The sequence below is a fragment of the Pyxicephalus adspersus genome, chromosome 5 (assembly GCF_032062135.1).
Source record: "Pyxicephalus adspersus chromosome 5, UCB_Pads_2.0, whole genome shotgun sequence".
NCBI classification, from domain to species: Eukaryota; Metazoa; Chordata; class Amphibia; order Anura; family Pyxicephalidae; genus Pyxicephalus; species Pyxicephalus adspersus.
The window spans coordinates 86,045,775-86,069,295 of NC_092862.1; the positions used below are offsets into that span (position 1 = coordinate 86,045,775).

Genomic DNA, 23,521 nt, shown 5'->3' on the forward strand with positions numbered 1-23,521 from the left:
TGGGTTCTTTTATGCTGTATAAAACTTGATTTTCCAAAATCTGATCCAATGCTAAATTGGAGTCTCCCATGTCAATTTGGATGAAGTGAGGCATTGATAACCAAAAAACCCTCATTGAACAAAAATAGAAAAAAAAAATAGACAAAAGAATATTTACTTATTTTCATCTGCACATTCCTTACATCCAAACCTACACCTCTTTGATACTTATGTACAGACTGCCAAGACAGTGTCGCATTTACCTGTTCCTGGCTAAAGCACAGGCATCACTCCCCTGGGCATGCTTTCAGTTCTGTTGCTGGGCGTGCCTCTGTTTCCAAGCTTTATCAACTCTATCCAATCTGCTGGCCAATCAGGAAATAGCCTCTTGATCTACCCTGGCTATTTAGCTAGCTAACAGACTGTATTTTGTGTTTGTGTAACAAGTTACTAGTGCCAAGCTCCCTAGTTCTGTGAACTAGTTCCTGTACACCAGCTGCCTAATCCAGTGTTTCCTGTGTCCAGCTCCTGTGTTAACCCCTTGTTGTCCAGTCTGTTGGTTCCCAGCCAACTTCCCTGTGCTGTTCCTGTGTTCCCATCTGCCTGTGGATATCCCTGCTTCTCCTGTGCTTCCTGCTGTTTCCAGTGCCTCCAGTGTTCCCTGTGCCCGCAGTGGCCCCTGTGTCATTGCTGTCTGTCTCCTAAATCCCTGGCTATTGACCCCTGGCATGTGACCTGACTTCTCTTGCTTGCTGCCTGTCTTGACCCCAGCTTACCTTGACTATCCTCCTGCCTGGTGATTGGGTACCTTGCTTGCCCACCTTGGTGTGCCCAAGGACCGCAATCTCACCATAACCAGCAGCGCAACATCCTCACCATCGAAGGCTCTGGGAAAAACTTGGTTATGGCTTAGACTCTGCATCTTGGCCTTTCTTAGGGCTCGCACCACCTCCATACACTCCCTAGTGGTCCTGTCTCTCCGAGTGTGACAGTTTGCACAAACCAGACCTCCCAGTCCTCCGCAGACCCCAACCAATTAGTCGCTCAGAGGATGGACATCCAGGAAGCCACTCAAACCCAGGTACTCCGCCAGCTTCATGTGCTCACCACTCGCCTGGATCAGCTTAAGGTCCCCTCCAGTGCACCCACTGAAGCTCCAGTTCTGGTCCACTCTCCTGCAGTACCATTGGCCTCTGCACTGCACCTACGACCCCCACAACAATTTTCTGGGGATCCCAAGATCTGTAGTGGTTTGATCAACCTCTGCAATATTCAATTTGAGCTTCAGCCACAAAACTTCCCTACTGACTGGGCTAAAGTGGCATATGTGATATCTCTGCTTTCTGGAGAAGTCTTGGCGTGGGCCTCTCCGCTCTGGGAAAGGAAGGATCCGGTCACCTGTAGCATTGAAGCTTTCTTGAGCCTGTTTAAGAGGGTTTTTGATGAACCAGCAGCCGCCAGCGCTCTTCTGCGTCTTCGCCAAGAGTCACTTACCTTGGCCCAGTTCACTGTTAAGTTTTGCACTTTGGCGCTGGAGCTCGCCTGGAACAATGAAGCCCCCCATGCTACCTTCTGGCAGGGTCTTTATGCCTGCAACAGGGATGAGTTGGCTGGTCGAGAGATTGCCACTGCTCTGGATGACCTGATCTCCCTGGCTACCCAGATTGATTTACATTTTCAGGAGCGTTTCCAGGATAAATCTCGCTGCCGCAAGGTCTTCCCCCCCACGAGTAGCTCCATCCTTCCAGCAGCCTCTGGAACCCCTAGTCTTCTCTGTTTCTTCTTCAAAAAGTGCCCATGCAACTGGGCTGCTCATGCCTATCTCCAGAGGAGAGTTCCCGGCGCCTATCCTCAGGTCTCTGCATTTACTGTGGATTAAAAGGACATTTTAGTAAATTATGCCCATGGAGGCCAGGAAACCTCAGAGCCTAGTATGCTCTGAGGGGGGCAGTCTTCTCTCACCTCCACTCAGCGTCCCTCAATACCAATTCAGCTCTACTACAAGATGTCCACATTTGCCTTGGAGGCTTTTATTGACTCTGAAGCAGCAGGCAATTTAATCTCTGCTACTCTTGTCCAGGAGTGCGTCTGGCCCATAGAGCCACTGACTCAACCCCTTTGTATCTCTGCGGTAGATGGTACTGTTCTTTCCTGCGGACCTATCTGCTTCCATACCTCACCTATGCATATGATGCTATATCAAGAGTGCTACATCAAGAGATCATAACCTTCCTTGTACTTCCCCAGGCCTCATCTGCAGTCATTCTGGGAGTCCCTTGGCTTCAACAACACACTCCAGTGCTAGATTAGGTCTACTTCAGAGGTATTGGCTTGGGGCCCTTCATGCCACTCTCAGTGTTTGACCAAGCTCCAACCTCTCAGACCTATTGCTCTCTTCACATCAGAGTTCGCTCCATCGATACCTATCCAGTACAAGGATTTCCAAGATGTCTTCTCCAAATGCCAGGCTGAGCAACATCCTCCCCATCGCTCATCACATGACTGTGTAATAAACCTTGTACCTAATTCCACACCTCCCAGAGGTCGGGTATGCCCCTTCAGTCTTCCGGAGCCTAAGGCTATGAGTAAATACATCCAGGAGAATCTGCAGAGAGGATTTATTCATAAGTACTCTTCCCCTGCTGGCGCAGGATTTTTGTTTGTCCAAAAGAAGGATGGGACCCTTCGTCCTTGTATTGATTACCGTGGTTTGAATGCCATCACTAATAAAAACAGCTACGCTTATCTCTGAGCTCTTTGACCATCTCCATGGTGCCCAAATCCTCACCAAGCTGGATCTCCAAGGAACCTACAACCTAATTCAGATCAAGGAGGGGGACGAATGGAAGACAGCATTTATTACCAAGGATGGGCATTATGAATATCTGTTGATGCCCTTTGGTCTCTGCAATGCCCCTGCTGTTTTCTAACACTTTGTCAACAAAATATTTTGTGACCTTCTGTACATTTGTCTCGTTGTCTATTTGGATGACATTTTGATTTTCTCTCCTGACTTACCCACCCACAGACAGCATGTCTGTCTTGTCTTACAGAGACTCAGAGACAACCGACTCTACGCTAAGGCAGAGAAGTGTTCGAATGTACCCAGGTGCCCTTCCTGGGCCTACATTGTTTCCAAGGATGGCCTCTCTATGGATTCCGAGAAGGTAACAGCTATCTCCAACTGGCCGCTACTCTGCGGTCTTAAGGCTACTCAGTGTTTCCTGGATTTTACCAACTACTACCGGCAGTTGATCCAAAAATTACTCTACGCTGGTAAGCGTCCATTACTGCACTGACCCGAAAGGATGCTGACCCTAAAAACTCGCCCTCTGAAGCTATTGAGGCCTTTCATTCCTTAAAGAAAGCCTTTCTATCTGGCCTGGCACTGATTAGACCAGATGTTTCCAAGCCCTTCTCAAAAGAAGTGGATGCCTCCTTAATCAGAGTGGGAGCTATTCTTTTCCACACCCCCACCGGAGCTCAACGTCCATGCGCGTTCTTTTCACATAAATTTTTCCCAGCAGAGTAGAATTACTCCATTGGAGACAGGGAGTTGTTGGCCATCAAACTCGCTGTAGAAGAATGGCGCTATCTTTTGGAGGGCTCTCCTTACAAGGTTACTATCTTCACCGATCACAAAAACCTCCAATACCTACTGTCGGCTCGTCGCCTCAACCCTCGGCAGGCTTGTTGGTCTTTGTTCTTTTCCCGTTTTGATTTTATAATTACCTTTAAACCTAGTTCCGCTAACTCCTGAGCTGACACTCTATGCCGTTCCTTCGATCCACAGGATTCTGAAACCACTGCTGAGCCGGAGTTTATTATTCCACCAGCCCGTATCCTTGCCTTGACCTCCATTCAGGAATCTGCTATTCCCCCAGGAAAATCATTGGTGCTTTCCCAACTCCGCACCAAAATACTACGTTGGGCACATGACTCCAAACTGTCTGGCCACCCAGGAGTTCACAGAACTTTCACCCTTCTCTGCCATCTTTACTGGTGGCCCAAACTTCGTAAGGATGTGACGGACTATGTAAAGGCCTGTGCCGTTTGTGCTCAAACCAAGTCGTCTACTTGTGTCCCAGCAGGACCGCTTATTCCTCTGCCCATTCATAGGGAGCCTTGGTGTCACATGTCCATGAATTTTTTTAGGGATCTCCCACAATCTGATGGCTGTACGGTCATTTGGGTGGTTGTGGATCGCTTTTCCAAAATGGCCCCCTACCAGCTTTACCATCAGCAGCCGCGTTGGTGCCAGTGTTCATTCGTGAAATTTTTAGGCTTCACGGTATGCCCACGAATATAGTTTTTGATCGTAGGGTTCAATTTACCTCTCGCTTTTGGAAAGGTTATTGCAGATCCCTGGACATCTCTGCGGATTTCTCCGCAGCATATCAACCGCAGACTAATGGGCAGATGGAAAGAGTTAATCAACCCCTGGAGCAAAATCTTCAAGCCCTTGTTTCTGTCCATCATGGTGACTGGGTAGCCCTGCTACCATGGGTGGAGTTTGCCCACAACAACCATGTCAGCACCAGCACCAAAGAATCACCTTTCCACATTGTCTATGGCAAACACCCTCGCCTTCCGTCTCCTATACCCTGCTCTGCTGAAATATCTGCACTCAGTGCCCTGCAGTAGGGATGAGCGAGAAGGCCTCTGACAGTCTCGCAAAAATTGTTTTTAAACTTCTGGTGGGTTCGTGAAATTTCGGCAAATCGGTTTTGCGCATTCTATTAAAGTCAGTGGGCCGACTTTAAACATTAATTGCAAAGCCCCTATACATGTTAGAACCACCAAATTTGCTAGGTATGTGTAGGAGAAGAGTGGCAACAAGGGAAAAATACAAAAGTTCCAAAAGAATGTTTTTTTTAGAAAATGGCAGGCAAAATGACAGCAAGCAAATAGGATTTTTGCATGATGGACATCGTCCAGAAGGCAGCATGAAAATTAGGACATTGAGAAAGAATGAACTCAACCCACTAGCAACAGTCTCTGCTGTCAAAACAGCAGAAGAATGCATTGCTATTTAATGTATACACCCCTTTAATTTATATTGCTGCATAATTTGTTTATGCTATATAAATCCTGTTTATTAATAATATTAATTGCTAGACCTGGATGACATGTGTTAGGAATGCCACCCATAAAGTAGTAGACAAGTAAATGTGGGGAAAATGTTGCTGCAACTATAGAACATGTGGCTGCACTTAGCAAAGTCTTTGAGAGACCTGAACAAGTTATATTAAATGACAACAGTTAACAAATAGAAGATGGTGCTGCTGAGAAAATTATTGTGGAAGTGAAGGATGAAAGAGGAATGGGAAATCTGAAGCCTCCAAATCCAAGCAAAGCAGGGATGTTGTACTCAAATGTGACCTGGCCTGTCTTCTGCGAATCTGCCTGTGGCACAAGATGCAGATTGCTATGTGCCCGTCATCGTCTTTCAGCATGAAAAAGGACCACACTGGAGAGGTACGTGCAACCATTCTGCTCTTTTTCTTTGCCTGCCTCTGTGTCTGTGGGTGCCCAGCCCCATCTCCCCCACGGTCACATTCTCTCTGACTGTTCCCCTGTTTGTGCCCACTTGTCTGTCTCTTCTTTGGGACTCACATGAGGCAGCTTGGCGGCCCCTTCCATCCCTAGTCTGTTGCTGCTGCCTTTCTTCTAAATCTGTTTGCTCCACAATTCATCGGACCTTATGCCATTTCTGCCAAAGTTAATGCAGTTTGCTACAAGTTACATCTACCCTCACATCTCAAGCTGCCCAATGCCTTCCATGTGTCTCTGCTTAAGCTGTTGGTCCTGAACCGCTTTTCTCGTCCCTATCCGCAGGCTACTCCTGCACACAATTCTTCTCAAGTATATGAAGTCTGAATTAAATTCTGGATTCCAAGTTTTCTCGTAAAAAGCTAATTGATTGGAAATTTTTTGGTCCTGAAGAGAAATTGTGGGTTCCAGTTACAGATGTGTCTGCACCTCTTCTTGCTAAAAGGTTTTATCTTCATTTTCCCTTTAAACCTGGGCGGGTGGGGAGGCCCCGTAAAAGTGGGGTAATGTCACACTTAACTGTTCCTCACTAAAGCACAGGCATCACTCTCCTGTGCATGCTTTCAGTTCTGTTGCTGGGAGTGCCTCTGTTTTCAAGCTTTATCAACTCCGTCCAATCCCCTGGCCAATCAGGAAATAGCCTCTTGATCAGCCCTGGCTATTTAGCTAGCTCACAGACTGTATTTTGTGTTTGTGCAACAAGTTACTAGTGCCAAGCTCCCTAGTTCTGCGAACTAGTTCCTGTACAACTGCTGCTTAATCCAGTGTTTCCTGTGTCCAGCTCCTGTGTTAACCCCTCGTTGTCCAGTCTGTTGGTTCCCAGCCATCTTCCCTGTGCTGTTCCTGTGTTTCTGTCTGCCTGTAGATATCCCTGCTTCTCTTGTGCTTCCTGCTGTTTCCATTGTCTCCAGTGTTCCCTGTGCCTGCACTGCCCCCTGTGTCATTGCTGTGTGACTCCTGGATCCCTGGCTATTGACCCCTGGCATGTGACCTGACCTCTCTTGCTTGCTGCCTGTCTCGACCCCGGGTTTCCTTGACTATCCTCCTGCCTGGTGATTTGGTACCTTGCTTGCCCACATTGGTGTGCCCAAGGACCGCAACCTGGCCGTAACCAGCAGCTCAACATCCTCACCATTAGAGGCTCTGGAGAAAACCTGGTTATGGCTTGGACTCTGCACCTTGGCCCTTCTCAGGGCTTGCATCACCTCCATATGCTCCCTAGTGGTCCTGTCTCTCCGAGCGTGACAGACAGGCCCAGGGGAAAATCCTTCAATTACTTCTTCTGGTGCGATTTTCAAAATCATCCAGTTTTAGTTTTATTCACCTAGCTGGGTGTCCAGGGTTGTACTCCTTATGGTATTGATGATTGGTATTTTGATTTACTTTTGACATATATCATCTAACTTTTGTTCTATATGTTCTATACATGTACCCAGCCCTTAAAGATCTTTCTTTAGCTTAGCCGTAATAGTAGTTGATGTTTTGGCTAATTCAATTTGTAACACGTTAGTAAAACATGTAAACATTGATGATTCATCAAATTGTTTCCATATTACACCTCCTTACTTCCCCATGGAAGACCCTGGGAGCTGTTACCAGGTGAAGAGTTTGCATTTTTTTGGGCCAGGCGGGGATATTGATCACCTCCTTCTAGATTAACCCCCCCCCCCCCCCAGACCCAGAAAAATTAGGATTAGTGTCTGTAAAGTTTATATTAGCTGAAAATTATTTGATACTGTCCTAGGGATGTCCTTCTTCTCCTTCAATCACAGATAGTTCAGCCTTATTACATTCTATTTACTGAGAACCCATGGTTAACATCTCATGTGACCTGTGTGCAGGCAACTAATTTGTGTGCTGGCTAAGAGCAAGACCCACGTTCATTCTGCCTTGCTCCCTGCTCCACATCATCCTGCTGGAAGGGAAAGCAGAGAATACACCAAATTAATCCTTTGGTCAGGTTTTCAAATTCCTTAATAAGGCTTCCTCAGAAATTCTGGACTGCTAAAAACTGCTGTTCCAACAGCACCAGCCTCCTTAACTAAAGGGCTGATATCCTCTTGCAATCTTGTGCTGCCTGACAGCTCCCCACATCGCTGGAACATTAAGAGCAGATCTTCTTTCACTGATCCACAGCTGCACACTAGTATGCCTGGTCCCCAGCTGTCATCTGGTCGTAAACTTTGAGCCGATGCGTGAAGGTGGACCTTAGGCACAATCCACCATCACCGCCCATGCATGGAACACATTTTAATGAGGTGTTACCCTTCTTAAGCTCAAGGCCATATTCTGGCAGGCAAAAATATATACACCCAGACAAAAGTTCCCCCAATTTTAGCACAGATAACTAGTTTCTGGTAAGTTGTCAGATAGCTAAAATATAGAATCACAGCCAATGATGAACAAATCTCCTTTTCTCTGCAGTGCAGAGTCCCCAAGTTAGAATCACAGCCAATGGCCAACAACAGTAAAGCCAAATGAACAAAGAAACACTTTAAATATAGAAGATACATATAGTTATACATGGGATCAAAGAATAAACTGCTACGTATGTGTGTGCATATATATATATATACATATCAGTTTATTCTTTGATTTCTTTTATTTGAATATATACTATTTGAGATATTTGCTTCATAGTATTTTACAGGGTATTTACATAAAAGGAATGGATGAGCTCAGCAATGAGGAATTATTCTGAGCAATTATTAATTGCTGAGCAATTCTGAGGAATTATTCTCAGCAATTATTCTATATAAATGGACCATATTGAACTTGCTTAAAATAATTCATTTCAGATCATTGCAAAGGACAAAAGGGCACTCTTTGTGTCTGAAGGGAAAGAAGTTTATTCTCTGCTTAAAGAGAGGATTCTTCATAGTAAGGTATGGTAAAATGTGGAACAGCCTCCCTCAGGAAGTAGTTTTAGCATGTTCTATAGATTTCTTTAAGAAAAAGCTGATTGCTTTTCTAGAAGCATAGAATATATAACTGGGTAATAAAGTTTTAAAGTAAAGACACCAGAGACTATTGATCCAGAAAACATCTGTAAATGCCTCATGGGATAAGAAATTATTTTGTTTCCCCTATTGGAGTAAATTGAACAATGCTTTATAAGGGGTTTTCTGCCTTAATCTGTATCAAAAATGTGGATTGGGTTTTACCTGGGATATGCTGGTTTGTAGTAATTTAATTTACCTAGTGGTTAAACTTGGTGGGCTTTCTATTTTTAACCTGACTGTAACATTGGGGGTTTTATTAATTTACATATACTTCCCTTTGCAGAATACTTTTTACCATACTAAACCTGGACTTTTTTAGTTTTTTTTGATTATCCCTTCTAAACAACACAAGATAAAGTACCTTTTTCTACAGAACTGGAAGGTGAGCTTTCATCACACAACGATTCTGTTTCTGTTGCCTTGTTGAATGGTTTGGTTTGGATCTTGCCTTGTTCATCAATAAGAAGTTCCAGGTCTAAAAGGTTAACTTTCTTGCAGTCCAATTCTAAAGCTTAAGAAGAAAACGACTGTTACAATATATCATTTACATTTACCAAAACACATTAGCAGAGACATCAAGCCTGAAAAAAGGAAAGATTCATATTCTGTAAAAATCTATAAACTTCCCAAAGTGGAACAAAATGTTTTTAAGGTTAAATGTTCTCCTTGGAATAGGCCAGTATGATTTAGGCAGTGGTCAGTCACTGCCTGCTTTGTAACATTACAAACCAATTCGCTTCTGCATCCATCCACTGTAAACATGAAATATAATGCATTGGTAGATGGTGGTGACTGTTCCTATTGGCTGGTGGTTGTTTGGGGCTAATAGCACCACGCATTGCCCTATAGCTGGACAGAGAACTTACAGCATCTTTTTAATAGTGCATACAAGCAGAAATGAGCCTATTGGCAGTGCTCAAAGTGGGAAGCAGCTGTCTGCTGTGTACATGTAAAACTCAACAGTTGTTTACTTTGTCAAAAAAGAAGCTGGCAAGGTAAATTTGGTTTGTATTAAGGTATTCCCAGCAATCCTCAGAAGGCTCTCCTAATTTACCTTTCATGGCCTTTCACCCCCTATGTTCCTTTTCAAACTTTTACACAGCTAATTACTATGTGCTGCACAAAATTATAGGGGTAATATTCTGGGGCATTTTATTTTAAGAAAGACCAATTTCACCACTAGTAAAAATACTGGTTTTAATCAGCATTGGTATTAGGGGTCTATTTATAAAGCAGTGAACCTGATATTCCCCAAACAATCTCTGGTGGAGAATCAAGCACTGCCGTTAAACTCATATGTACCAGAGAGCGCATGCTCCAGCGTGAATGTCAGATGTAGAGTGATTCGCACGGCTCCCCTCCCAGAATGGATCGCTATCAGCAAAGAAGCACATCAGTGAGAGCAGGGGAACACCCCTACCATCTATTCTAACCTGCAGGTATGGTGGGAAATGTAGAGGGGAAACATAAGGAGCATTTTTCCCACTCTCAGGCAGTGGGACGAAAAATTCAAGATGGCGGACCAGTGGAATTTGGCTGAACAAGTGCAATCTAGAGCAGCCCCAAGCATTATAGCCAGCAAGATCCAGGGGAAAGGAATAGGAGAGAGGGAGGGAGAATGATGTATCCTGCCATGTACATGAAACTAACACAACTACAGCTCCCAGCATTCTCATGGATGAGAAAATAGGCTATTACAACACATGGCACCTCTGCTGCAGATGCGACTGGCTAAAACTTCATCCTTCATCACTTCTGAGCTTAGAAGATATCTCAATAGCCTAGGTGCGCAGCTTGACCTGATTGAACAAAAATGAGATGACACAGTATCCAGAGTCTCACAAAATACCACACAAATCACAGTTCTAGATACCCAAATTGATGAACTCCATGTAAAGTTTGATGATCTGGAGAACCGAGCTTGACGCAATATTTTCCACATTTGCGGTTTACAGGAAGCGGTGAAAGATATCGCAGAAGCTACTAATAGATTTTTACGCTCTATCCTCCTGGAAATCCCAGATACTCACCTAGAATTGGACACCAAGAACTGAAAGTGCTCAGACCTGATGGTCCCCCACGTGATAATATAGTGAAACCACGCTACTTCTCCACCAAAGAAGCCTTACTCAGAGCAACCAGAAACAAAAAAGATCTGCAGATGGAGGGCTACCCAGTGCAAATTTTTTTGGATCTATCTCTGTTCACGATCCAACGGCGGAGGGCCCTCAAACCATTACTGCATATTTAGATTGCTAATAACATTAAATATCACTGGGCCTTTCCATTGCAACTGCTGTTCCTACATATTGGAAAGTCTTACACCTTTTCATCATTTATGGAAGGAGAAATATTAATAAAAGATCTGGATCTATTTCCAAATAGCGCACCTACTTCGACAATCACTGGAGGACGATCAAGCATCACTATATCCGCTGTGTCACAAAGTGAAATCTGGCTCTAGAGGTACAAAGAGCACCAATTGAACTTCTATATGGAACTTTAGCAAGTTATCCCCACCATCCTTTTTGTTGGGACTTGTTATATCTAGGAAAGATACTGTTCCAACCCGGATGTTTTACCAGTGATTCTGACCCTATTACTAGGGCCGATCAGGACCTACCCAAGTCTCTTGAACTTTAAGAAGTGTTATCCTTAATTTTGACAAAAAGAAAAGTGGAGTGATGCTCTGCTTCTCAAAAATTCTAAACTTCACCCTGAGTGCAGTGGTAAAGAATCAGGGTGGCAGATATCTATTTGTGCAATTCACAGTAGGTGGCCAATCTCTAACTGTGGTGACCTATTATGCTCCCAATGAAGGTTAAACCCTCTAGCGTTCTAATTCTGTGCAAATTTCCATGCAAAAAGTGTTTCATTTTTTTGCATGGAAATTTATTTTACATTTGTAGGCTGTAATCCTTAGGCATAACTCACCAATTATTAATAAATTCAATAATAAACTTTAAATAAAAAAACAAAAATCTGTAAAAAAAAAATAATAATATTAAAACATGTAATATGCCTGTACAGTAGCATATATAATATAAATAACTCAATACAGCTATTTTATATTGAATTCAATACAAAATTTTTTGAATTTCCTGACGCTAAGTCCCGGCCACACTGACGCATGTACCGATGTCACCGGGAAAACCCGTAGGTCCAATGGACACTTGGCGGCTATAGAATGGAGGAGGCAGACGTGTCCCCAGGACCTGCGGGGACAAGCAGGATGCCGGCGGACAGCAACAGAACAAGAAAAGTGGGGTTTTTTTTGGTTTAAAGCGTCCCTGAGTGGATTACCGCTTTTGGCAAGTTAAATTTACCCCGAGTGGTATTACCGCTAGGAGGGTTAAATTGAATTTTTTCATTGTCTACTAGCAAGGATCTCTTCCGGAGCTGGAGGGGATCTCATACTTCTGGGGGACTCTGAATCAGTCTGGCCCTGGATCAGACCCTGGATACAATCCACACGCCCAGGTACAAGCACCCTCCAAGGAAAATTTACAAACTGTCTCTGTTGCTAAAACAATATGATCTCCTTGAAATAAAAAATGAATCAGTCTGCGAGGGACTACACATACAGTAGCACACAAACTCTACTCCAGAATAGATTTGTTACACACGGAGAGACAGGACCACTAGGGGGCACTACGCTTGCACTGAGGTGGTGTGAGCCTTGAGAAGGCCCAAGGCGCAGAGTCTAAGCAGTAACCAGGTCTTCTCCAGAGCCTCTGATGGTGAGGATGTTGTGCCGCTGGTTACTGATAGGTTGCAGTCCTTGGGCACATCAATGTGGACAAAACATGGTACCAAATCACAAAAGCAAGAAGGATAGTTGAGGAAGGCCAGAGTCGAGGCAGGCAGCAAGCAAGAGAGGTTAGGTCACACGCCAGGGGTCAATTACTAGGGATCCAGGAGACAGACACCAGTGACACAGGGGCCACTGGGGACATACTAGGCGCTGAAGTTTCCTGGCCTCTGTGGGCAGAGTTTAATAAAGTGTCCTTTCAATCCACAGTATATGCAGAGACCTGAACAAAGGCGCCAGGATCTCTCCTCTGAAAATAGACTTGAGCAACCCAGTTGCATGGGTACTTCTGATGAAGCAGAAACAGGGGGGACTGGAGGTTCCAGAGGCCGCTGGATGGAGCTAGTCATGGGGAGAAGGCCTTACGGGAGTTAGATTTCTCCTGGAAATGTATATCAATCTGGGTAGCCAGGGAGATCAGGTCATCCAGAGCAGTGAGAATCTCTTGACCAGCCCAGCCAACTCATCCTTATTGTAATTAGAAAGGCCCTGCCAGAAGGTAGCGTGGAAGGGCTCCAGTTTCCAGGCGAGCTCCGCCGCCAAAACGGGAAACTTAAAAAAAAACTAGCCCACGGTAAGTGACTTTTGGAGATGCAGGAGAGTGCTGGCTGCTGAGGAGGCCCAAGCGGGTTCATCAAAAACCCTTCTAAAAAAGGATCAGGAACGCTTCTAAGCTACAAGTAACCTGATCATTCCTTTCACAGAGCGGAGTCGCCCACACCAGGCTTCTCCAGAAAGCAGGGATATTACGTACGCCACTTTAGGCCAGTCAGTGGGGAAGCTTTGTGGCTGAAGCTCAAAATGTATATTGCACAGGTTGATGAAGTCACGGCAGGTCTTGGGATCCCCAAAAAATCATTGTAGGGGTGGTAGGTGAAGTGCAGAGGCTACTGGTATAGCAGGAAACTGAGCCAGGACCAGTGGTTCAGCAGGAGCACTGGAGGGGACCAGAAGTTGATTCAGGCGGGTAGTAAGCACATGAAGCTGGCGAAGTACCTGGGTTTGAGTAGCTTGCTTGGCGTCAAGCCTCTGCGTGAGTAGTTGGTTGAGATCTTCGGAGGTCTGGAAAGGGTGTATACATGGTTCGTGCAAACTGTCATGCACAGGGAGACATGACCACTAGGGGGTGCTACAGCTTTCATGGAGGAGGTGTGAGCCAAGGCACAGAGTCTAAGCAGTACCCAGGTCTTCTCCAGAGCTTGATGGTGAGGATGTTACACCTCTGGTTACTGATAGGTTGCGGTCCTTGGGCACACCAATGTGGGCAAAACACGGTACCAAATCACAAAGCAAAAGCATAGTTAAGGAAGGCCAGGGTCGGGGCAGGCAGCAAGCAAGAGAGGTCAGGTCACATGCCAGGGGTCAATTACCAGGGACCCAGGAGACAGACATCAGTGACACAGGGACCACTGCGGACACAGGAGACACTGGAAGCAACAGGATGCACAGGTGACTCAGAAATATCTACAGACAGACAGGAACACTGGAACAGCTGGGAACCAACAGACTGGACAATGAGGGGTTAAAGCAGGAGCTGGATAGAGGAAACACTGAATTAGCCAACAGGTGTACAGGAACTAGCTCACCAAAACTAGGGGCTCGGCACCAGTGAAGACAAGTTGCACGAACACAGTGTCTGAGCTAGCTAAATAGCCAGGAAAGATTAAGAGGCTATTTTCTGACTTGCCAACGAATTGAATAGAATTGATAAAGCTTGAAAACAGAGGCCCACCCAGACTCAGAACTGCCCGCATGTGCAGGAGAGAGGCGTCTGCGCTTTAGTGAGGAACAGACAAGTGTGAGAATATTGTTCTCCCCCACCTCAGAATACTTTCGATATAGACAACTCAAATCATTTGTTTGTCTTTATAGGAGATAGAAAAAACACCAGTAGGAGCCTTATTTAGCAAAATTGATCAACAGCTTTCTTTGCACTCCAAGAAATTATTTAAGTTTTAACAAATCTGGAATCCATGCATAGAATAGAACTCGAAATGAGAGATAAAACCCTATTTAAAAAATGATTTAGATGAAAGCCTCTCCCCTTCCTCCCCTTCTTTCTTATGTGTGCCCATATCCAGATCATTTCTAATTAGATAAATGAAGAAAACGGAAGCAAACCCAAATCTCTAATGAGAGGAGGCCAAGATGGTTAGATTGATTTGTACTGGTGTCTTGTTTTACCTTGTATTATTATTGATGTTTGTCCATGTTGACCCATTATAAATCTGTTTGCTAAACCAAAAAGTCCAAATATGACATTATTGTTTATTCATGTTGTAATGTGTAAAAATTATTTTTTTTAAACCCAATACAAAATCACATGTATCTGGAAGATCCTCTATTAAATAGAGTTTTGTAAATGTCAGATTCACTGCTTTATAAATAAGCCTCTTATTGTCCCGTATAAATGTACAAAACTATTGTCAGAAACACAGTCACAAAACTTTTTGTTTCACCTACTGATGGCAATGCATTTCAGAAGCAAAAAACTACAGTTAGGAGTCACATTAACTTTTTATCTATTTCTTTTTTTTTTAAATGTAGTTTATTAATATGTATATAAAATGGTAACAAATAGTAAAATGTAAAGCAGGGCACACCCTTGACATTAGATACTCCGAGCAAAGACCTTACCAGATTCCCAGAATTTCCTTAACCCCCCCAGCGGTAATCCGGAATGTGACTTGGGGTGGATTTTCCATGCAAAAGCGGTAATCCCAAATCACACTCAGAGTCGCCTAAAACATTAAAAAAATTACCCTATTCCGTTGTCGTCCCCCAGCGTCCTGCTGGTCCCCGCAGCTTTTTGTGTTTTTTTTTTTTACCTAAAGTTTAATATTAAATTTATTAAATATTGGACATATTTCAATGAGTTATACCTAAGAATTAAGGGCCTACAATGTAAAATAAATTTCAATGCAAAAAAGGTAACGCTTTTTGCATTGAAATACCGACAGAATTAGAATGCTAGGAGGGTTAAGAGAGCATTCTTCACTATGTTTTTAGAATTTTTGTCTCTGTTGTAGGAGTAACAGCTCTGATTCCTTTATTTGTTTGTGTAAACTTTAGCTTAAAGTAGCATTTTTTAATGCTACTTAAATAGCATTTTTTACAAAGTAGCTGTTTGTTGGCTGCATGTAGATACAAAATAGCCAAATACAATACTTTAGTTTCCAGCCCATGAAAAACTGAAAACACCTAATCAAAGAAATTAGTATTGCACTCATTGCAGGAATAGTTTTTAGATAAGTTTGAAAATTAAAGAATATAACAAAAATGGCCATTTTGTCAACAATTGCTGGATAGATTTAGGAATTGTTAATCAAGAGGGATGTTTAAGGTGCTGTAGAATACAGGAACATATTGAAAAATATTCTGAAGGTTAAAATTAGGTTTATTTCAAAATATTTAAACAAATCCAAATATATTAAATACCACACAATAAACAAAGTTACAACATTCACATAGTGGCGGAACACTAATATATCACATATTAACTCTTTTTAGTATTTTGTGTCAAAAAAGACTCTAACATTTTCTCGACGTATTTTGCAGAGCTTGCCTGCTTCCTTGGGAGCAATACAAGAGCATGAAAGATAAAAACATCTACAAAGGAAAAAACATATAGAATATATAAAAATCAATATTTCTATGTGAGACTCCAATGAAAAAACATGTAGTGTAAATGAAAAACTTTTTCAAGTACATACATTTCAAAAATACTAATATTTATGGCTCACGAATCCCTGAATCAAGAGTAGGGCACTTCCCACCAGATGTAGGTGACACTCAACAGATCTCCAGAGATCCAAATGAAAAACCAAAAGAACAGAGTTCGTGCTCATGTACATGCTTTACATCTATATTGAAATATATCTATAATTATCTATTTAACGTGTGCGCAAAGATGTACACAAACAATATCAAGACACTTCCATGTTTACTAAAGACAAGAAATGCAAATATAGTAAGTATATATATAGGACCATAGTTCCTAAGAGATAACAAATATTCACCAATATTGAATCAAACTAAACTTTAGCACATGCAAAATAAATGCACTAGAGTACCCATATAGGGTATTCATTCATAATGAGCAAAACATGCCAGATAGTATATATACATACAAAAGTTACTGTTCAAGCACAATAATGTAAGGTAAAGCACAATACTAATAGGTAAAGTTGTTATTATATTTAAGAACCTAAAAATATAAGGAAGGTGAACAAATAATATTGCTTACCTGGTGGTAAAGTGGGAATACAATGACACCAATTGCCAATAGGTATGCACAAGGACATATTAAAAGACTTCCGACTTCCGGATCCGGCGCCTCGCGAGCCGCCAGCATGCGATAGCGGCTCCTGCTCACCTCTGGGATCCCGCAATACAAAGCCGGCACTTCATCTCCTCACTCGCCCGCTGCAGTTCCTCCGGTCACCGGTGCCTGTATGGACCGGTTTTTAGTGCGCTCCTCCACAGTAATCAACCAGGATCTCATGGGGAAGAAAGACAAGCAGAAGGCCACCCCCTCCAAGATGGCCGCCGCACCAACATCCTCACGTGCATCCAGCACACCATCCTCTCAGGTACACTCTGCTGAGCTAGCTGATTTGTCTCATCCTAATCAGATTGCAGATGCTGTAGCAGCCCTACTTAAACCCACATTGCAAGAAACCATTGATACTGCAGTACAAAAGGGTATTCAATCTTTAAGAAATGATTTGCGGGAACATTCTCAGAGATTAGATGCCGCTGAACAGCGAATTACTCTGGTAGAGGATGTCACATCCACTAGAGCTATTATCTCCACGCTAGAAGCTAAAACACAAGCGCTGCAAGACAAAATAAAAGATCTAGAGAATAGGTCACGGCGTAAAAAATTTGCGTATTGTGGGTCTACCAGAAAGTATTAAGCCTTCACGACTACTGGATATCTGTTCCACTGTAATACCACAATTATTAGGTCTTCAGATTGCCTGTAGAGTGGAACGTGCTCATAGACTGAGCCCTATGCGTAAAGAATTGTCCAATCCCCGCCCGGTGTTGGTGGCCTACTCTCACTACACAGATAGAACCCGCATTCTTCAAGCCTACCATATTCAGCGTAATCTACACTTGGAAGGTGCCTCCCTGCTGCTGTTTGCGGACTACTCTGCAGAGGTCTCACGTAAAGGACGCAGCTTTCAACAAGTATGCTCTACTCTATACCAACACAAATTGCACTTTACACTAGCATACCCTGCGGTCCTTCACTTTTCGGATGACCAGGGACGCAAATATTCTCTTACATCGGCTGAGGAAGCAGAAAATTGGTGCATGCTCTATTATCTGATTCAGCCTCTACCCAATCGGAAAGATCTGAAAGATCTTCTACCTCCCCACCACGTTCTGCTGCACGTTCCTCCATCCCGGTATACTCTCCTAAGCAACCCAGGCAGCTAGGAACACCATCTGCTAAGATGGTTCGTGAAACTCCACGCTCCGAACTGCAGTCCAAGGCGAGATAACACGGAAAGAACTCATCTTCATTTAATAAAGTGGCTTTTTTTTATGTTTCTTTTTGAAATGTCACTTCTAAAAATTCCCACCATATGAGGTGTGAGCCCGCCCCTGACGGCCTATGATCCCTATGTCAGCCAGGCTTTTCATCAACCATCTGTACAAGTTCGGTTCAATCTCATTACTCTCCTTCTCACCTATAATGGCCGTAATACTGTTACATTATGATTGCTCTTATTCATGTATGACTAAGCCATGCTTTAATATTGTATGTGAGTAATTTCTTGGAATGTCAAGGGTTTGCGTTCCCCTAACAAGCGCATGTCCGTACTACGCCATTTAAAACGGCTGAGTCCAGATATTGTACTGTTACAGGAAACTCATTTGGGTAGTGGTGATTTTCACAGAATGAAGAATCTATGGGTGGGTGAAGTATATGGAACACCTTCTAATGACCGGAAAGCTGGAGCAATGATTCTGATACATAGATCTTTTCAGGGCAAGGTTAAGACAGTGCAAAGTGATTCTGCAGGTCGCATTATAAAAGTTCTTCTACAACTACATGACCAGGACCTCTCAATATATAATATATATGCACCAAATTCTCCGCCTTCAACCTTTTTTCAAGAGGTATCCTGCTGGATAGCTCAAGATCCCACCCACTCAAAAATTGTAGGGGGTGACTTTAATTCAGTTATGGAGGATTCAGGGGACAGGAGTTCTGGTCCTGTTGATTGTGCTGGGAGACGTACATCTCGCTCACTGCTGTCAGATTTTATTACTGTTATGTCTTTAAATGATGTTTGGCGACAGTATCACCCTCTAGAAAAACAGTACACATTCGTCTCTCAAGCCCATGTATCTCAAGCCCGCCTAGACTATTTGTTCTGTACAGACGCCATTATGTATAAAGTAGAGTCTCCAGAGATTCATACTATGGTAATCTCAGGATCACTCTCCCATTTCTCTTGTGCTACGCAACCAATACCCCAAGGGGGATTATGTTCCCTGGCGGTTCCCTTCCTATTTGGCCAAAGACCCAGAGTTTCAGGGGGTGTTGACGTCAGCATGGCTCGAGTATGTCCAACACAATGCTGCTCATAGGAATGAGCCGATATTGTTCTGGGAGGCAGGTAAAGCTTACTTGAGAGGTAGGATCATTTCCTTTATTGTGAAAAGAAAAAAAAAACTTTATCCCATTTTTCACATGCGCAACAGGAGTTTAGACTAGCGCAACAAGCACTGACGGATAACCCTACCCAGGATACTAAACAAAAGTGGTATGCCTCCAAACGCAAATTTGATTCTTGGCTCTCTCAATATGAACAGCTAAAATGTAAATACAGATCCCTAGAGTATCATAAATATGGCAATAAATCGGGTAAAATGTTAGCCAATCTGGTCCGCACCGGCTACAAGCCGACGTATATTCCCAAATTAAATACAACAACGGGCAATGTGGTTACCTCACCTAAGGAGGTGAACCACTACTTGGCTCAATATTTTCAAAATGTACTCCTCTCCAACAGCAGATTTGCAGGCTGGGAGGACATTCCTATCAGAGGTTACCCTACCCAAATTGCAACCAAGTGATATTGATGCTCTTAATGCACCTATTACTACAGAACAAATATTGGCCACCATTGCTTCCCTAAAAAATGGAAAAGCCCCAGGCCCTGACGGGTTCACCACGGAATTTTTCAAACTGCTGAAGGATGAGGTGGTGGAAGACCTTCATGCACTTTACTCTCTGGGAACGGGGTATGTACTTTCATTCTGGCCAAGAAGCTTACAAGACTTCTTCTGAAAAAAGATAAAAACCCTTGCGATCCGGACTCATATCGCCCCATTTCTTTGGTAAATATAGATGCTAAGATTCTGTCTAAAATTCTTGCAGACAGATTGGCCAGATTATTGCCCTCCCTTATCTCCCCTTCAGAAGTGGGTTTTGTTCAAGGCAGAGTGGCAGTGACCAATATTAGGAAGGTCCTGGTAGCACTGGAGACCGCCAAACACCGGCCTGATCTAGACTTGGCTATTGTTGCAATAGACGCACATAAGGCATTTGATACAGTAAACATACCATGGCTCTTTACGGTATTGAAACACGTTGGTATCAGGGGTTCATTCCTCAACTTGCTTGAGGCTGTGTATGCTTCTCCAATTGCCTGTATCCATACTCCGGGATTTTTATCGAGCCCCATTGCTCTTCATAGAGGGACTAGGCAGGGGTGCCCATTATCTCCTCTCCTGTTTAACCTTGCACTCGAACCATTGGTTAGATACTTGGATTCCACCCCTTTATTACATGGAATACCAGTTCAAGCAAGCGAGCTACGTATCGCCTTCTTCGCAGATGATATCTTGATCTTTACATCTAACCCACGACTTGACAGCAATAATATCCAAACTGTGTTTCAGACTTTTGAGAGTTTTGCTGGGTTGAAAATAAATTTTGACAAAAGTGAGATTTTGTCTTTAGCTAAAGTTGCGGGACACAGTGGTTACATGGAAGGTGCTCAGACAGCGGTTCACACGACCAGTTCGTATATCTCATTATCTACCCATTTGTGGTAACCCCATGTTCCCTCAGGCACAAGAACACGCAGCATTTGGGATATGGAAACAAAAAGGTCTGATGTACTTTAGAGATCTCTTCCAACTGGAGGAATTGACTAAACTTTCCTTGTCTAGTTTACAGGCGACATACAATATCCCATGCTGGCCCCTTCATCCGCTGTATTACAATCAGGCTATGTCATACCTCAAATCTTTAGCTCTCCATTATGCATAGATTTTTCGACCTAATAGCTTTGATAGCCTTCTGACATTGTCTCCACCTAATATATCTAATATATATGCATGCCTTCTGCCTCCTTTTACTAAACCTCTGTCATCTTCTAATGTAAAAACGTGGCAAAAAAATTTTATACATGGTATATCACCAATATATCTGGATGACTGTGTGATCGTTAGCTGTTAACATTATGATGTCAATAATGGTAAAATTCTGAGTGTTCCCCTTCCGTTCCCCCTGTTTGTCCTATCCCCCCCTCCTTTTAGTTACGGTTGTATATGTAAATATATAAATGAAAATAAAAACAGTTTTCAAAAAAAAAAAAAAGACTTCCTTTGCAAAGAATCCAACACTCATAAAGAGGTGTTAGGAGTGGTTAAGCAATAAAAACACCTTTGATCAAAGCAGGCACTTCAGACGTGCATCCAGGTTCCGGTGGGACCCGCTAGCCTACCCTACCTCTGTGGCATCTGTTTAAGAAGTAAGACACCTGCGCCCCTGGAAGTGATGTAATTGGGAACAGAACCCCAAAACGTTTAAATTTTTTGAAATAAACCTAATTTTAACCTTAAAAGTCCCTCTTGTGTAACGATTCCTACATCTATCCAGCAATTGTTGTCAAAATGCCCATTTACCTTAGTATGTGGTGCACCTTCATTGTAACTTCATAATCTAGGGGTCAAATTTAAATACTTTATCAATATAACAAAAATATAAAGAGGAAATAAAATGTGTAAAACTTCAAAATGAAAGACTGATTGCAAAAGAAAGTAGGTTAACCCCCCCCCCAATATTTTAAATATATTAATAGCAAAGAGATCTGATCTGAGCATGTTGGCCCCTTAAAAAATGTCTTGGAGTTGGCAACTGGGGATAAACAAAAGGTAGATTTACTAAACACTTTTTTCTAGCTTTGTGTACATAAAGGAAAATGGCAGAGTCCAAAATGCAAATCACAATGTCAAAGCCCTAAATGAGCTGCAATGGCCTAAAATTGATATGATTGAAAAACAGTTGGATAAAATTAAGGTTCTTAAATCATCAGGACCTCATGGATTACACTCACATCCTCAAAGAGCTGAGCTCTGTCATTTCAAAGCCATTGTTTCTAAAATTAGGAGACTCTTTAATCACTGGCATAGTACCAATGGATTGGCAAAAGGTCATTGTGGTACCTATCTTTAAAAAGGGAGCAAAGTCATTATCAAGTGACTACAGACCAGTATGTTTAACTTCTTTAGATAGAAAGATCCTAGAGTTTGATAAAGAACCACATAGAAGAGTTTTTGCTAGAAAATATTATTATACGTGATAGTCAGCATGGATTTAAGAAAGACCAAAGTTGTCAAACAAATTTACTGGAGTAGCAGTTGATATAGTGTACTTGGACTTTGCAAAATCATTTGACACAGTACCCCACTGACGGTTAAGATGTAAGCAAAGGTAAAGAGTTTCGATAATTTAATCTGTAAGTGGATGAAGAACTATCCAGAGAGTAGTGATTGATGATTGGTCTGAATGGTTTAAGGTTATTAGTGGTATACCCGACGGTTCCGTGTTGGGTCCATTACTGTTTAATATCTTTAAAAATGATATAGTGTTTGGGATTAAAAGTAACATTTCTGATTATGCAGATGACACCAAACTATGTAATGGAATTAGGTCCATACAGGATGTCTATAATCTACAAGCAGGCCTGGATGCACTGTTCGATTGGGAAGCCAAGTCGCAAATGACATTTATTATTGATAAATGTAAAGTTATGCACTTGGAGGAGTTATGCACATGCTTCATACTGTCTAGGAGGAACACATTGGGGGGAGTCAACAATAAAAATAGATCTGGGGGTTTTGGTAGATCATAGACTTATATTTCCAAGCACTAAACCAACGAATATTTACCCTATCCAACTTGCCACTTCTCAAAGACTTATATAATAAAACAAAGCACTACTTTCAGTTCCGGAGCCCATGTAGGAGGTGGTGTGCGAGTGGTGGCTCCAGCTCCCGAGTGTTCTCGTGCCTAGCAAACTTTACCCCGCGATCTCGCAGCAGACTGCTTGTGTTCGGCAGGCTGCGGAGATCAGATGGAGCATTTCATCTCCTCATCCCAGGCTTCTAAGAGGCAGTAGCCACAACGGACGGGGGGGAGGGCAGCTGCTTCGGTCAAAATGGCCGACGGCGCCACAGACCGCATGGAGCTTCCTTCCAGCCCAGGTGAGGAATTGGATTCCCCAAGCAACACAGTAGTTATGGATTACAAATTGCTGTCCCAGGAAGTCTCACACAGCTTGAAACCTAGCCTAGCCCAGCTTATAACAGAAGCTATATCTCAGCAGATGCAACCTTTTACTGATACTATTAATAAGCATAGGAAAAATATCCAGGAGCTACAACAAAGAGTCAGTGATTTAGAGGATGACTTACTTACAGTATGCTCCCAACTAAAACAGCTAGGAGATCATTGCATATTGATCAATGTGCAAAGAATTGGAGTACCGGAAATCTATAATGCAGCTGATGTACAAAAACTTTGCACCTATACTATTCCTAAATTACTGGGACTTCCTACTCCTGTGCCAGTGGAAAGAGCCCACAGGCTGGGACCTCTGCAGTGCAATAAGCCCTTTCCGAGACCCATTATTGTGAATTATCTCCACTTCCCTGACAAAGTTCAGCTGTTGAGAGCTTATCGGTCACATGAACACTTTACTATTGATGATACTAAAGTGATGCTTTTCTTGGGTTAGGCGGCCGAAACGACAAAGCAAAGACAAGCTTTTTCACAGGTCTGCAAACAACTGATATCCAAAGGGTTGCGATTTGCCCTCATGTACCCAGCAGTACCTAAAAAATTCACCGCTGATAAAGAAGC

General features: G+C 43.0%; 1 protein-coding gene across 5 annotated transcripts in view; it reads right to left on the reverse strand.

Moving 5' to 3' along the window:
- MSANTD3 (Myb/SANT DNA binding domain containing 3) overlaps nucleotides 1–23,521 on the reverse strand; it is a 160,805-nt gene that overhangs the window by 74,811 nt on the left and 62,473 nt on the right. For all 5 annotated transcript variants that reach the window (XM_072412012.1, XM_072412010.1, XM_072412011.1 and 2 more), the window contains exon 3: nucleotides 8,896–9,045. In XM_072412012.1, coding sequence (XP_072268113.1) covers nucleotides 8,896–9,045 — 150 coding nt within the window. The remainder of the gene's footprint in view (nucleotides 1–8,895; nucleotides 9,046–23,521) is intronic.